Below are 15,657 nucleotides of genomic sequence, written 5' to 3' on the forward strand. Positions count from 1 at the left end.
CTCCTTCTCCATTAACTATCAATTCAGTTGACATTTGAATTTGACATCAATGATTCAAGATATCATAAAGACTTTTTCAAAACACAGGGCTCTAGGCATCAACAGTTCATTTATCACCTATCACCTCTGGTGACTTTCTAGAAGGCCTGAAGGACAAAGAAAAACTTACCGACGACTAAGGAAAGAGTGAATCATACTCAGTGGAACAAAGGCGTCACTGCCTTATATGCTCAATCTCAAATACCAGAGCAACAACCTCACCTGCTCACTCTCATTCTCGTTTCCTTCATTTTCGCCCCAACGTTGCCTCATCATAATGTCAGCACCATCATCCAGCTTTTTTGCTCCTCAAAATCAGAATGTTGAACAGAGCTGGAAACTTTGGGAGTCTGTTGCTCTGAACCTCTCTCAGTTGCCCCCAGTGATCACCACTTGGGACCTGTGGCAGACCTTCGATCATGAAGGCAAAATTATCTCTATTGATATCTTCGACAACCTCCAAGGAAATAGAAGCGGTCGCGGTCGCATTCGCTTCAGGTATGTCTTCAATCTCTTCTTGATTACTCGCTATCCTGTCTTCTATGCAGTTGTCTCCGGCGAGCTGTTTTGCCCTCTTTATACTAATCACATTTTATGTATTCACAGCCCACCTCCCACATCTGAATTCTGGCGTACTGGAATCTACAAGGTCAAAATTCGTAATGGACACATTGTGAATATCTATCTGGAGCTTGTAAATGGTTACCAAGATGGATTTATAAAAAGTCCAGTCCGTCATGGTGTTACATATCCTTGGCGACTTGTGAGTATTTCAGTGTTTCCAGACCACATGGCACAACGGAGTTTATGTCTTCTTTAGCGAAATGCTAATATACCGTTGAAAAAAATTAGGAGCTTTCTGCATCTAAATTGGATATTGGCGTACGTCTGGGCGAGTTTACAGTCTCCCCTATGAGGACCATTGCAGAGTCAGGATGCCCAAACCTGGTCATTGATCTGCGCTCTCGGGCTTTCTTCATCCACTTCAATCTTGCCATCAAAACTATAAGCAAGGCACCGGGAGGTACAGAATCTGTTTCCCATACATATAGGCTCAAGATTCCATTCCTTCAACTGACCCAGATTTGGGACCTGCATGATCCCGAGGCAGAGGAAGTCTCCTATCTTACTGTCCTCGAGACTCCTCCCGTTTATCACCGGAAACTCATGGACATTCGGCCTTCATTTGGAAGTAAAACAAGCTGGAGAGATGCCGAAACATGGTATCGGCAGGTCACAGTCATGCATTTCCCAAACACGCAGAATGGAACAACCACCAACTTACGAAGATCTGGACAGGTTATTGATACTGGTGAGTTAATTCCCCTTCCACTCTCATCTTTATCTGGGTAATTTTGCCATTTTAAGGGATACATTTTTTTTAACTCTATCTCTCTATTCGTCCCGTTCAGGTCGATGGAACACATTCAAGATTAAATTTTCCATCGACAAGATCGGCAGGGGCAACTTCAAGCTCGTCAGTGAAATTCTGAAAGATCACAACATCCTCATGAAAAATGGAAATCATTTCCAAGAGATTCAGTATCGCCCTGAGTCTGTATGGAGATGGATTGATTACTCAGAGTTCAAGGGTGGTTCATCGCTTTCCATGCTTTCCGATCTTACCACCAGTGACTATGTACATCTTCCCTTTCCTCTACGATACCAGCTTGAAGTCTGTTTGTCACAGGGGCGTCTCTCTGAATTTACCATGTCTCGGGAATTTGTTCTCAAGCTCTTAGATCTCGGGGAGTCTCAAGCCAGAAGACTTTTGGAGCAAGTAGCTACAGAGGAAGAATTCTATCTTGACCCGATGGAGATTTTCAAACTTGAGGTGCTCAAGGGTGCCAGTGATTCAAGCCTCCCAGCATACTGTTGCTTCATGAGGACTGCAAGGATCACACCAACAACAATCCACTACAGTACTCCAACTGTCGATATCTCGAATCGCGTAACCCGTCAATACCGAGAACTGAACGAGCGGTTTCTCCGTGTTCGTTTCACGGATGAAAAAACACTTGGTGGGATCTTTTCGGCTAAGGGCCATTCTCAAGATGAAGTTTTCAATCGAATCAAAAAAACACTGGCCAACGGCATTACCATCGGCGATCGTCACTACGAATTTTTGGCATTTGGCAATTCTCAGTTTCGTGAGCACGGAGCGTACTTCTTTGCGCCCACAACCGACCTGACTGCAGCCCACATCCGAGCATGGATGGGCCAGTTCAATCATATCCGCAACGTTGCCAAATATGCTGCTCGGCTGGGGCAGTGCTTTTCAACCACTCGAGCTGTCCTCGGATGCCGGGTACGAGTTCGAAATATCAAAGACGTTATTCGCAATGATTATGTCTTCTCTGATGGTGTCGGAAGGATCTCTCCATTCCTGACAAACATGATCGTCAGTGACTTCAACATCAAGACTGTCCAGGACCGGTTCCCGTCTGCCTATCAATTTCGTCTTGATGGCTGTAAGGGTATGTTGACACTTTCATCCCAGCCGGGTCCCTCAGAAGTGCAAATTCGACCTAGTCAGCGTAAATTCGAGACGAAACATGGTGGTTTAGAGATTATCCGCTGGTCACACTTTTCGGCTGCAGCATTGAACCGGCAATTGATCCTTGTCTTGTCAACATTGGGAGTTCCTGATCGGATTTTCCACGATAAGCTGAACGTTATGCTGGATGGATTCAATAAGGCCATGTACAATGACTCTCTGGCAACTGAGCTGCTCCAGAAATTTATTGATCCAAATCAGATGACCCTGACTCTGGCTCAAATGGTATTTGATGGATTCCGCAGTGCGGACGATCCGTTTGTTACTTCTATGCTTGCGCTGTGGAAAGCTTGGCATCTAAAATACCTTAAAGAGAAGGCAAAAATTATCATTGATCAGGGAGCAACCCTTCTAGGTGTTCTAGATGAAACCAGAATTTTAAAGGGTTACTTTGAAAAGGAAATCCCAAAAGGACCAGTACTTTACGAGAAAAAAGTGAAAGCCTTGCCAGAGATCTTTGTGCAGATCACTCTTTTTGAACAAGGTGTTGTATCAACGAAGGTCATTGAGGGCGTTTGCATTTTGGCTCGTAACCCATCCTTGCACCCTGGTGATATTCGTGTTGTCCATGCGGTCAATCGGGATGAGCTACTGCATCTCGTTGATGTAGTCGTGTTCCCACAGACAGGGGATCGGGATATTCCAAGTATGTGCTCGGGGGGCGATCTTGATGGTGACGACTACCTAGTCATTTGGGACCAAAGCCTAATCCCTACTTCTTGGTTTACCAAGCCAATGGAATATAAAAGCCGTAAGGTCCCAAAAGAACAGGACCATGATGTGACCGTTGATGAGATTACCTCATTCTTTGTCACGTATATGAAGCAGAATTGCCTACCTCGAATTGCCCATGCCCACATGGCTCAAGCAGATCGGCTCGAGAGAGGTCTATATGACCAGAAATGTCTGCATCTCGCAGAATTGCACTCGGTTGCCGTGGACTACAACAAGACTGGGACTCCAGCCGTCATGCAAGATGAGCTAGAGCCGAAAATATGGCCGCATTTCATGATGAAACGACATAGGAAGAGTTATCACTCAAGAAAGCTTCTAGGCCAGCTCTATGATGCAGTAGAGACTATCGACTTTGTTCCGAATCTGAGCAAACCTTTTGACAAGCGAATCCTTGAAAGCGCCCTTCTTCCGTTCAGCGAGCGGTTTCTTGACACCGCCAGGGAGGTGAAAGCTGAATACGACGCAACTATGCGCCGAATTATGGCACAATACGGGATTAAAACCGAATTTGAGATTTGGTCCACGTTCGTGCTCGAACACAATTACTTGTGCAGAGATTACAATTTGCATGAAGATCTAGGCCGAGTTTCGAGCACTATTCGAAGCGGATTCCGTCAACAGTGCTATGACAAAGCTGGAGGGAGAGACTTTGAATGCCTTGCTCCTCTTATTGTCGCTATGTACCGTGTCACTTATGAAGATACCGTGAAAGCTTTGAAAGAAATGCAATCCAAGTCATCCAAGCCAATCAATGCCGACGAATTAAATGATAATTCTGAAATACCATCTGACGGGCCGATCCTTGAAGACCGGAAACCAAATCCATTTGCCTTGCCGCTGATAAGTTTTCCTTGGATCTTCCATGAATTTCTCGGCCGGATCGCCAAGAGCCAATTTGAAATGGATGACTTTTTAGCGGACGGGGCTGCTTTGACCCTCAAAAGGAATCAAGGAATGTTCTTCACTCACAAAGATGCTGAGCAAGCTTTTGCTGATCTAGCAAAACTTGATCTTAAACCTTCAAGCGGCTGGGAGCACACTCACATCAGCCCTCCTGTCAACCTCAAGGTAACAATTTCGAAAGCAATCAGCGAGGAAGTAGATTATGTGCGGCCTCAGACTGGTGGTAGTGTGGACTCTGTCACAGAAAAAATCTTTCACGTGGCAGAAGAGACCCCAGAGAGCACTCAAACTAAGAGAGTTGGGAGTGACGGTCTAGTTACAGAGACTGGCTTTCAGCCCTCTGGACTGGATCAAAACCAGAGAGTTGAAGATGAGAACGTAGATTCTGGTGTCGACATTCATGAACAGGATCTTTTCGGATACTCTGAGTATGAGGATTACACTGACAATGATCGATTTTCCGACAATCCTCCGACGGACAAGGGCAAAGATAGTGATCTTGAGATCGAACAGATCATTGAGGTTGAAGGTGACATCCAGGTATCAGCCATCGACAGGTTGATGTCACTGGTCGCAGGTGGGTTATAAGGCGGTTCTTTGAATTTCAGACCCCAGGCACGTTATGATAGTATTTTTGTTCGCATGGCATATGAGCATTCTGCGTTAAGGAGGCATTCTGAGGCCGTTTCAGTGTACCAAGTTGCTTTTCAGGACTCTGGGAAGGGCCTGGGAGAATGCAATGTTCTTATCAGGAGTTTTTTTTATTGGAAGCAGCATTTAAACAATATCAAGGTGTCAGTTACGCCGTGCTTGGGGTATTCCAAACGCCTGCGCAATAATCATCCCTGACAATTTAGACCGTTTCACACTGATATAGTCAGATTCACATCCAAAACTCCGGCATATGAAATCCGATAACTCCGGCAGCATATTTCAGTTACCAATCCAGTCCTTCGTCTCCCGTCTTCTCCAGTAATTCTCTTACTGGTCCCAAAACAGCCCTCAAATGTCGCCAATTGGCTTTGTCTCGGGTCCGGCAGTAGAAGACAGGACAATCCATACTATCACAACTAACAATATCACCGGCAGGAACACCCATACAAGACCGGCACACAGTTTCCAGATCAACGACACGCTTCTCTGCACGCTGCATTCGGGAAACAACATCCAATAGCGCAATATGAGGGCTCTGAAGACATTTGGCGCACACTGGAACAGCAGTATCAGATAGTTTAGTGCGACAGACGACACAAGAAGATGACCGCATGTACGACTCAAGCGTTTTCTTCGAGATTCCGAGTTCGCGGTTCGGACGTGAAAGGGTCGAGGAAAAGGTAGTCTCGACTCGCCGGATCCTCTGTACTTTGGGCATCTCATCATACCATTGGCGTACATTTGCACCAACAAGGTTAAAGATACGCTCCAGTGGAGGAATGATGTTCTTCGAGATATAATATTCGGCATCCAGTTCCATTTGTGCATCATTTAGCAGTTCTTCCGGGGCCACACAGCGGTCGATGAGTCTAGAGCCTGGTGCACCCGTGACAACGACGTAAGGAATTCGCTCACCGTACTGCGGTTCCAGGCGGGGGTCTTCGAGCATACGCTTGGTGCTAATCATTGCCCCGGCAGGAAGTGTCCCACGTTCACTGTAGGTGCCTAGGCGAACTTCACGAGCAAAACAGAAGTCTTGTACCGAGACACGACCTTGCATGATCTTGCTGCACTGTCGCTGAAAGTAAGATTTCACTTGACTCAAGTCTGCGGTACGGAAAAGGATCTTGAGGGCTTTCTCTTCGATTTTTTGCTCAGCAGGAGTCCCATCGCGCCGAACGGTCTCAATGCCTTTGGCGTCAAATTCGGGTTCGGTTTGTTTGCGATGTTCATATTTAAATCCGACGTAGCGCTTCTTGGCTAGAAGTACACATGGATGGTAAACTTTCTCGAACTTCAGCTTCACAGGGCGAGGATTCATTTCCGTGACTGCTTGAGCGATTTCTTCACCTATGTCGAAAGCCTGATCACGTGTGCGGCCCTTGAGATACACGAATAAACTGTCAGTGTCTCCGTATACAACTTCGGCACCCCATTTCTCGACTGAATGAATCAGAGCAATTGCTTTTTCGAGCGTCTCACGTCCGGATTGCACGATACTATCTGCAATTTCCGAGCATGGCATTCGACCAGAGAACGATGCAGAAGTATAGCCATATGTGACATTGGCAATCAATTTGAGAGCCAATTGTCGATTGTTGAGCAAGCTTTGCAATATTTTGTCCTCCTTGTCAGCTTTCATGCCAGTTTTGACCATTACACGGGTTTCGAGAATCTCGGTAAGCATCTTCGCCAATAGAGACTGGCGTACTTCTCGTTTCGCGTACATCATTCCATTTGGTGCGATATTGATCTTATCTTTGAGCAGTTCCAGCAACCGTGGTCGTCGCTTGTAATTCAAAAAGCCCATTTTATCCCGACCGCGCCATCGAGCCGCTCTACCCAAGAATGTCGAGTAGCAGTAATTATAAGCAATCATAACGCTGGGGTAAAGTGACTGAAAGTCGAGAACCAGAAGAGGGCTCGTGTAAAAGTCACTTTGCGGCTCCATAACTAGGGGCAAGCACTCTAGGGCATTTTGCTGCCCAACTTGTTTCCTGCTGGGTGATACAAGCAAAAAGTTTTCCGGCTTCGCGATTCGAAACATGAGGGACTCGACTTTGAACTGGGAGCCCCGAGAAAAGACAGAGTAGAAGTCAATTCCGAGTAGCCTGGCCTGCTCACTGGTTCGTGGGATCAACTCCTTGGCTTCAAGAATTTCAAGATTCATTTGAACACGGGACGTGAAATACTCAATGACTTTCAGCACGTTACGAGGCTTCCCGCTCTGGTACCACTGTGTGAGATTCTGTGCTGAATAGTGAGGAATTCGGCGCTGCAGCAAGTGGAACACGACATTCTCCATAGTATACTGCAAAAGATTGAGCTCGCCTCTCATGGCTCGCCAAATATTGATCATGTGCCGACCGGTTACTCGAATTGACGATGCGTGGTTGAAGCCCCAGCGATCATCTTCCTTGCCAAATTTCCCGTGAGATTGTGACTTAACCCTAGCCAGCTCATCACAAAGATCGAAATCGTACTTCTTTCGAGCTCGTTCAATCACGTATCCCCAGGAGCCGTTATGAACTTCGTAACCGGTGATGATATCTGGATCATGATAACGAACAATATCAACCAATCGGTTGATCAAATCAAGTTCTGTCGGTTCGTGTTCGATCTCAATTCTCAAGGCTTTGGAGACTGTTGATTCAGGTCTCTTGCCTTCACCCTGGTACACCATTCCAACATGCGTGCCAGGTATATTACTATTGACCTCCAAGTCCTCATCCTCGGATTGAAGGCACCAAAAGATGCAAACGATCTCATCCTCATCTGGATTGGCCGATAGAGCTCCACGGTTATTTACATGCACTTCCAGGCTCATGGTGCTCATGTATTGCGTTTGGTGCTCGACGCTTGTAGTCTTTGCCTTTTGAGAATATTTGAACCCGTATGGATTTAGTTGTGTTGGGCCTTCGATCTGTGACAACGCCTCAATCTTTCTTTCGGATGGAACACTGGGCTTTGTCGATGAGGTGTTGTTGACGTTTGCTCTGCGACTCGCTTCGAATTTATCAAACCACTCGATAACCTCAGATCTACTGGGCGGAACTGGCGCAAATTCCCACACTTTAAAAGTGCATGATTCTCGGAGCTTTTGGTCAATCTTGTCTTGTTGGTCTCGGTCGAAGAAATTTGAGGGCTGTTGCTGTTCGTCAAACATAGCCGGCAGATTGGCAGACGGGTTGAAATCGGGCAAAAAATGTATAGAATTGCTCTTCAATCGAAACTCTCTACCGGCATATTGTCGGGGTCTTTCAGGTACATCGGCATCATTACTATAGTAAGCACTTTGATAAACCACCGCGGGTTGGCCATAGTCATTCATAGTCAAGGCAACTTCATGGGCACTTGGACTGGCAAATCTGAAAAGACGCAGAGTGCTCTTTTGGTGGAAATGAAATGACTGATTGAGCTTTGACTTGATTGTGGCGACATGGCGATTGAGCTCAGCGACGGGCTGTGCTACTGTTAAGGAAGATCGAGTCAATGAAGAAGTCATATCGACTTTACTGGCATCCCCTGATATGCCACCAGTTGTTGACTCAGATGGAAATGAGCTGAGCATCCGCTGAGAGCATTCCCGGTCTTTCCTTGGCAAGGTATTTGTATCCTCTTGGCTGAATCGCAAAATTGTGAGCGGATCATTGGGGTCTTTCACAACGGGGAAATTCAGCCTGCTGTTGGGTGTAGTATTCATGGGTTTCGGACGAATTGTTCTCTGGGATGATGATTTGGAGTCTGAGGATGGCGTAATATCTTCAGTATGATGGTCCAAGTTCCTTCGAACATGGATGGCTTCACCAATTTCGGTATCTTCGGGTTGATTTACTTTTCCCTTTGACTTTCTTGCCGAACTAGATATGGTGGATTCGCTCCAAAACCTGGCTTTCTTGAGAATGGGGGATTCTTGATTATTGACAGCCTCATAGCGTCGTCTTTTCAAAGTAGCCTTGTTTTCATCGATCGAATTGGTTTCATCAATCGAAGGATCTGTCGGGAAATTGTTCTGCGCATCATCGGAGCCCTGAGGAACGGGCTTGGCTGGTTTTTTCTCCTTCGGCAAGTCCGTCTCTTCGTCCACTTGAGGGAACTCATCAAATACACCATCATAGAAGCTCTCCTCTAGGGGTTCACTTGCTTGAGGACGGAGTTCTTTTGATTCTTGTTCGGCCTCGTTTTCCCTTGATGGCTCATCCGAATATTCATGGTCAGATTGGTATGGCTCATCTGCCTGGGAAGATAGTGCGAGGCTTTCATCAACAGAAACATGATTTATCTCTCCTCCGGCTGCTTCCTCGAGATGGTGATTATGAAGTGTTGAATTATGGAACTTGTCTGGATAAAAATCTTCCACGCTGGCAAAAGCTGTCTTGATACCTTCAACATTTGTGTCATCATCTAGGAATGTTTCCAAAGCAGTTTCCTTGTCATTGTCTTCGTGCTTCTCATCAACAGTCATTTGAAGGGCCATCTCTCGGAATTCATCTTCATGGATCCAGCCTCCCTTGGATTGGTTCCTTGGGTCAGCAGACATCGACACTAGTTCTTCAGGGCCGAATGGGCTACTGTCAGGATCAGTAATTCCCATTCGCTTTTTTCGCCGCCGAGTCTCGTCTTGCCAGAGTCCAGCCACACTTGGGACTAATCGCTCGTTAAAAGCAACGGGTCTCAAAAGCTCCGAAAAGTCGTGGTGCAAGGGTCGCTCTTTCACATCGAATCGATTTAAGATGTCCTGTACACAAATATCTGCCTCAAGAGGGCAATGACTTTGTTTCTGGAGAGCTGGATCATTGAGAATACTTTCAATGCCAATGGAACGGTCGTGCCAGCGATGATCCAGGCTATTGAGCTCAAGGTATTCCGGTACCGGTGATCGAAATCTGACTTTGCTACAATCCATGTATCCGCATCCATATAAATTGTAATCGCACATCCACTGTGGGACGTACTGTAGATGGCTCTCATAGGGTTGCAGCGGTCGTTTCATCACTGCCCCTTGGTGAAGCAGGTCTGCCAGTCGCGTAATGTTGAAGGGATTCAGCAGGTAAATTTTGAGGAACGACCGGTAGCCGACATGATAGCCGTAGAAAGGGATTCCTTTGACCAGGCTGATGTGTGCCACGTAGGCAGTCTTCCTGTCATAGGCATTGCGCCGATAGCTAACAGCTAGAGCATGGTCGATGGAGAGGTGAAGCGTGCGAATCGCCGAGCTCACTATGCGAAAAGAAGATGGTGTCAGCTGAATGACTATTGCCAGCGAACACAGAGTAAGTGTTCAACGTACCCGCTTCGGGCGCCAAGGGCCCATTGTATTCAATGTACAGATAAGGAAACGCGCCATGCACATGCACGCAAACGCGTTGGCCAGTTTCAGTGGCCCCAAAGATTCGAATCACTGGTAGTCTGGGTCTGTAATCGTTTTCTGTGACGCCATCGCGGAAGGGAAGAGGAGGATCTAACTCCGACGCAGCCGCCTGATAGTGATCAATACAGTTGAGGCGCACGCGAAAGGGCTCCATCGGGCCGGTATAGCTTGACCACAAGATATCAGCCACATCGCGCAAGATAGCGCCGAAACTGAAACTCTTCCATGCGTGATCACCCCTTTGCTCGAGTAGAAGTATGCGCACGCCACTTGCTGACAGAAACCGAGCCTCAGGTATGCTGGAGCAGGACACGAACGCGCATATGCAGAGGCGCGAGTGGGAACGCCAGATCACGTGTGGTGCGGGTAAATTCCAGAGCTATGGAGGCCGATCAGTTCGGGTCCTCACTTCCTTGAACCTCGCCTTGGCCTTTCGCCGAACCCACGGGGGCATATCCGATATCTTTTGCTCTGCGCCTTGATCCTTCTATTTAATCACCCATCCTCATTACCACCTTCCGTCTAGGCTGAACTCTCCATCATGTCGCGAAAACCCGCCGATGTGGCGTCCAAGGAGCGCAACGAGTACATTCCGTCCTTCATCTCGAAAAAGCCATTTTACATCGACGACGAGTCTGGAAATGATTACCTGGAGCACCAGCGTCTCCAAAAGGCGACACCAGATCAGTCGAAATGGTACGATCGGGGACAACGTGCCGGGCCCGCGGCGACCAAGTATCGGAAGGGCGCATGCGAGAACTGCGGCGCAATGACACACAAGACCAAAGAATGCCTCAGTCGACCGAGAAAGCACGGTGCCAAGTGGACTGGGAAGAATATTCAAGCAGATGAGGTTATACAGAAAGTCGATCTCGGGTGGGATGCCAAGCGAGATCGGTGGAATGGATATGATGCCAGTGAATATCGACAGGTTGTCGATGAATACGAAGAGCTGGAAGCCATTAAACGAGCAGCTAAAGAAGGGGCTGATATGAAGCGGCTTCAAGGCGGAGAAGATGGAGAAGATGCTGCAGAGGAGGATATTCGCTACGCCGAAGAGTCAGACATGGGCCGACAACAAAGCACTGCCACCCGTAACCTCCGTATCCGCGAAGATACCGCCAAATACCTTCTGAACCTGGATCTCGACTCCGCAAAATATGACCCCAAGACTCGCCGGATGGTGGATATGGGTGCTCAAGAGGATCAAGCTTCAGCCCTGGTTGCAGAGGAGAACTTTGTCCGTGCGTCTGGCGATGCTGCCGAGTTTGAAAAGGCTCAGAAATACGCCTGGGAATCACAGGAGAAGGGTAGTTCACAGATCCACCTGCAGGCCAATCCGACCTCCGGAGAATTCCTACGGAAAAAAGAACAACAAGAATCCGAGTCCAACCGTCAGGCCCAACGCAAGGCCCTTCTTGAAAAGTATGGAGGCGGTGATCACTTCCAGGCCTCGCCACTCCGTGACACTATGGTCGTCGAAAATGAACGTTTTGTGGAGTATGACGAGTCTGGCGCCATCAAGGGTGCCCCCAAGAATGCCACCAAATCGAAATACGCAGAAGACATCATGGTCAATAATCACGCTTCAGTTTGGGGCAGCTGGTGGTATGAGTTCAAGTGGGGATATGCATGCTGCTATTCCACTGTGAAAAATAGCTACTGCACCGGGGAAGACGGCAAGAAAGCATTTGAGGAAGAGGGCAACATGTTGTTGCTACAGAATTCAGATGGCAATGATGATGGAGAAGAGTCTGTCACCGTCGCCGATCAAATTCAAGAACAGGAGTCAGGTGCCAGTGGAAAGAAGAGAACCTTGGAGGAATTGAAGTCTGGTATTACCGAGGATGAAATTGAATCATACAAGCGAAGCCGAATGGCTGTCGATGATCCAATGGCGAATTTCATCGGAAAAGATAGGGACTAAGACGGCGGCAATTTCATGATTTTCTAGGCGTTTCATTTTCATCATAATACCCCTTGTGACATATTGCATCAAACAATGGACCAAACTTATAACATTGTGATTTTCAATAGGCAAAGATTGAGAAAGGGAGTTGGGACTAGCAAGCGATAGTTGTAGTCATTCTAGAGCACATTCGTAGAATGATTCATGCACTCAGGCATCAATAACAATTATACTGGTGTATTATCACGTGATATTGTTCACATGGACCATGTGCATGTCATGTGATGTCAGTGTCACGTTACCAGGGTTTGTGCCCTCGAGTCCCGTGATTGCGCACCTCGCTTAGCCGGGTCATCACCACTCTGTGGGTTGAAGTTTTGATACGCCTAGCGACGACGACACCGACCAACAGCCCTTCAACGGAATTGCCAGGTACGTTCGCATGCTGTCCCTCTCGATAACAAAATCACTTCTTCAGTCTATAATTTACTAATATCTCGTCTTCTTTAGTTCCCGTGATTCAAAATGAGTACGTCCCATATCGAAGCCTTCGCATCGCGCGATTCTCCGCAACGTCGAAACCGAACAACACTGACAATCACCAACAGCCAAGGGTACCTCGAGCTTCGGTAAACGTCACAACAAGACGCACACTCTGTGCCGTCGTTGTGGTCAGTATCTCCATTATCCACGATCTCTGTATTCGATCCACCCGTCCGGTCCGAAGTTCGCGAACAGAAAAATTCTCTACGATTTATCGGGGTCGGACTACCAGCAGACACGAACCGGGTGGACTTGAGTGCAACGAAGCAGAACAGCTTTACTGACTGGACTTTTTTGCGTCTTTACAGGCCGCCGTTCTTTCCACATCCAGAAGTCCACCTGCGCCAACTGTGGCTACCCTGCCGCTAAGACCCGCAAGTGTACGAATAATCCCCCTTCTCAGATGGTCTCCGTTATTATATGGAATTGAAATATCGCCGTGGAGGAATTCAATTTGGGTCATCCGGACGCATAGGCTGACTGATTTTTTCTTCTACAACAGTCAACTGGGGCGAGAAGGCCAAGCGCCGCAAGACCACTGGCTCCGGCCGCATGCGCTCCCTGCGTGACGTCCACCGCCGCTTCACCAACGGCTTCCAGACCGGCACTCCCAAGGGTGCCCGTGGCCCCGAGAGCCACTAAATCACCCACGTTTTTCCCATTCGGCGTCGCGTTTTCGTGGTTCGGAGAGACTGAAAAAGGAATGAGGGGTTGGTCGGACATCATGGCATGACATGGCCTCGCATTGCGAGATAGAGAATTACTCGAAATGCAAAATGGCAATTCCGAAATTAAAAAAAGCAAAACCTCTTTTCCACATGGAGTTGGTGTGTTGGGCGATCGTCGATCCCGACTTTTGTGTTCTGCTCGCAGCTGCGGTAGTCACAAGCAAGGATAATTGTTGGGAGGCACGGAAAATCTGTATGAGAGGAGGACGGAGTGGCATAAACGTCAAGATCTCAAAGTCTTGAAGGAATGCACGAATTTCCTTTTTTTTACTTTCTCGATTTCTGAATGGCGAATATTCCCATGTCATGACAGAATAATGCGAGGATTCTCTCTTCTATAAATTTCCCAGTGCAACTTCTGTTCCACCAGTTCTTCCGATTTGCGTCATCTTCTCCTTGGATGAGACTATCAAGCGGATTGATTTTCATTGTTACCAGACTCGCCTGAAGTGCCTTTCTAACCGTACTTGATACAACAACTCGAAATTTTAAGTTTCCCCACGCCCAAACACTCGGACCCCGCCATCACGCTGGATATAGTACAGCAACTCCTTCTCGTCCAGGGCTTCCTTCGGTTCAGCAGTCCAGCCCCCACCTCGACTGATCCTCAGAACCCCGCTGACATCTCTTGCGGCCCCGGTTTCCAGGGTTCGTAGCTGCATCACCGATTGAGCCCGATGCGCCATTCCGATAGCAAAGCCCGCATGCTCCGTCTCTGTAGGTGTAGACAGTTGATTTCCAGATGTAGACATATGTATCAAGGGGGAATCTGCCGCCAAGGTCAAAACGGTCGCATGCACTTGCTATCAAATAGTCAGCCCTGTTCTGCTCTCTTGGCAAAGAGGTTTAAGTGGCGTTACCTGCTGCAACATGGTGATCCAATCAGCCATCTCCGTAGCACCAATGCCCATGTTAGATCCAGTTGCCGCAAGAAGAAAATCTGGCTGGTCAACAACTAAAAGCAGTTCATCCCCAGATTCCATGGACGCTTTTTGCTGATTGATCACCGAAATGATGTCCTTCTCCAAAGCAGCCAGAGCTGCAGTTCCCTGTCCGGAGAAATGTAACTTCTTGGCGATTCCTGGCTCTTTCTGACCGCCCGTCGTATTCCCAGAATTCACAGTTGGTGCAGCTGAAACTGGGGGCGTGCGGCCGGGAAGGGCACCCGGTGATGACCGGACTGGCACTGTTGTGCGTACCGGGTTCCCCATGCTTATAGGAGACCTGCTAGGAATAGGCGCTGCTGTTTGTGGGGCACTAAATAGCTCTGAGAGACCATCTATAAAAGCAAATTGATGCTTGTCTGATAAGCGTGCAAGATCGAGACCCTGATGAATTTGTTAGCATGGAACGACGTCTGAATTTCACATTCAGCTGAGGATCAGAAATCTGAACTGCTCATCTCTCTATACATACCAATCGCTTTGCCTCGACCTTCCAGAACTCCCATCCACGCAAAAAGCTCACAAGAACGACTTTCCTCTTGTGGCCATTGGGCAAGTCATCGAACCCTAATGAAGCACTAGGACTTGGTGACGTACTCAGTGACGCATGCAGAAATCTCAGGACGAGCCAATTTGACGTGGCCCCCAATATGGAGGAAACCACTGTGAGAGAAGACTCGGGGAGAGCTGATACATAAGGTGTAAGGAGGGGCGGCAGTGGGGGTTGGGAGGGCATGGTTGCGCCTCGGTCTGGCTCAAGTTCTCGATGTCCCTCAAGATGTTTGACAGCACCAGATCTAATTGAATGCCTGACACTGGCTGCGATAGGCCTTCTTCGGCTTTGCGTGAGGTGTGCTGCTGATGGTGATTGCAAAGAGGGAAAAAAATGTATGGTCGACCTGATTGGCCCGAGTGGTTTGTACCCGTGCCAAGAATATCAACCTAGTGCTGCTGCAGTGGGTGGAAAAGCACTGCAGAGTATACTACGATGGGTGGCCTTCGTTTCAAAAAAAAAAAAAAAAAAAAAAGTCCACGCACTCATTATGGATTGATTTACTGGTGTGTTGTCATTTGCATGTTCAAAGAAATAATCTGTAGACATATGAAGATAGTTGGCCAAGAAATGTAAGTATGCGTGGTTGATTTGCCAGAAATATATACCTCTTATTTGACTCACTTGAGGTAACCTAATCTTGCTGACCGCTACATATAACTACATGCCCCTGCGAAAGGATATACAGCTGGAAATCAAATGAAACCATTGAGATCTATCC

At 47.6% G+C, this 15,657-nt stretch overlaps 5 protein-coding genes across 5 annotated transcripts; 3 read left to right on the forward strand and 2 right to left on the reverse strand.

Moving 5' to 3' along the window:
* Positions 1-316: 316 nt before the first annotated feature.
* Positions 317-4,822, forward strand: N7462_001790 (uncharacterized protein; the record flags this gene model as incomplete). Its single annotated transcript, XM_057073516.1, has 3 exons — positions 317-802; positions 892-1,351; positions 1,452-4,822. 3 exons carry the CDS (start codon positions 317-319, stop codon positions 4,820-4,822), a joined length of 4,317 nt encoding a protein of 1,438 aa, XP_056937157.1.
* A 349-nt stretch (positions 4,823-5,171) lies between these two features.
* N7462_001791 (DNA-directed DNA polymerase zeta catalytic subunit REV3) lies at positions 5,172-10,413 on the reverse strand (the record flags this gene model as incomplete). The annotated part of the gene is made up of 2 exons (XM_057073517.1): positions 5,172-10,108; positions 10,179-10,413. The coding sequence occupies 2 exons, from the start codon at positions 10,411-10,413 to the stop codon at positions 5,172-5,174; spliced, it is 5,172 nt and encodes a 1,723-aa protein (XP_056937158.1).
* A 387-nt stretch (positions 10,414-10,800) lies between these two features.
* Positions 10,801-12,186, forward strand: slu7 (mRNA splicing protein SLU7; the record flags this gene model as incomplete). Its single annotated transcript, XM_057073518.1, has 1 exon — positions 10,801-12,186. The coding sequence occupies one exon, from the start codon at positions 10,801-10,803 to the stop codon at positions 12,184-12,186; it is 1,386 nt and encodes a 461-aa protein (XP_056937159.1).
* Positions 12,187-12,693: 507 nt separating this feature from the next.
* On the forward strand, positions 12,694-13,353 carry N7462_001793 (60S ribosomal protein eL37; the record flags this gene model as incomplete). Its single annotated transcript, XM_057073519.1, has 4 exons — positions 12,694-12,697; positions 12,777-12,839; positions 13,020-13,091; positions 13,214-13,353. 4 exons carry the CDS (start codon positions 12,694-12,696, stop codon positions 13,351-13,353), a joined length of 279 nt encoding a protein of 92 aa, XP_056937160.1.
* Positions 13,354-13,927: 574 nt separating this feature from the next.
* Positions 13,928-15,119, reverse strand: N7462_001794 (uncharacterized protein; the record flags this gene model as incomplete). The annotated part of the gene is made up of 3 exons (XM_057073520.1): positions 13,928-14,242; positions 14,300-14,767; positions 14,856-15,119. 3 exons carry the CDS (start codon positions 15,117-15,119, stop codon positions 13,928-13,930), a joined length of 1,047 nt encoding a protein of 348 aa, XP_056937161.1.
* Positions 15,120-15,657: the final 538 nt, after the last annotated feature.

This window comes from Penicillium macrosclerotiorum (genome assembly GCF_028827735.1).
Source record: "Penicillium macrosclerotiorum strain IBT 26536 chromosome Unknown utg000002l_segment0_segment0, whole genome shotgun sequence".
In the NCBI taxonomy this organism is placed as follows: domain Eukaryota; kingdom Fungi; phylum Ascomycota; class Eurotiomycetes; order Eurotiales; family Aspergillaceae; genus Penicillium; species Penicillium macrosclerotiorum.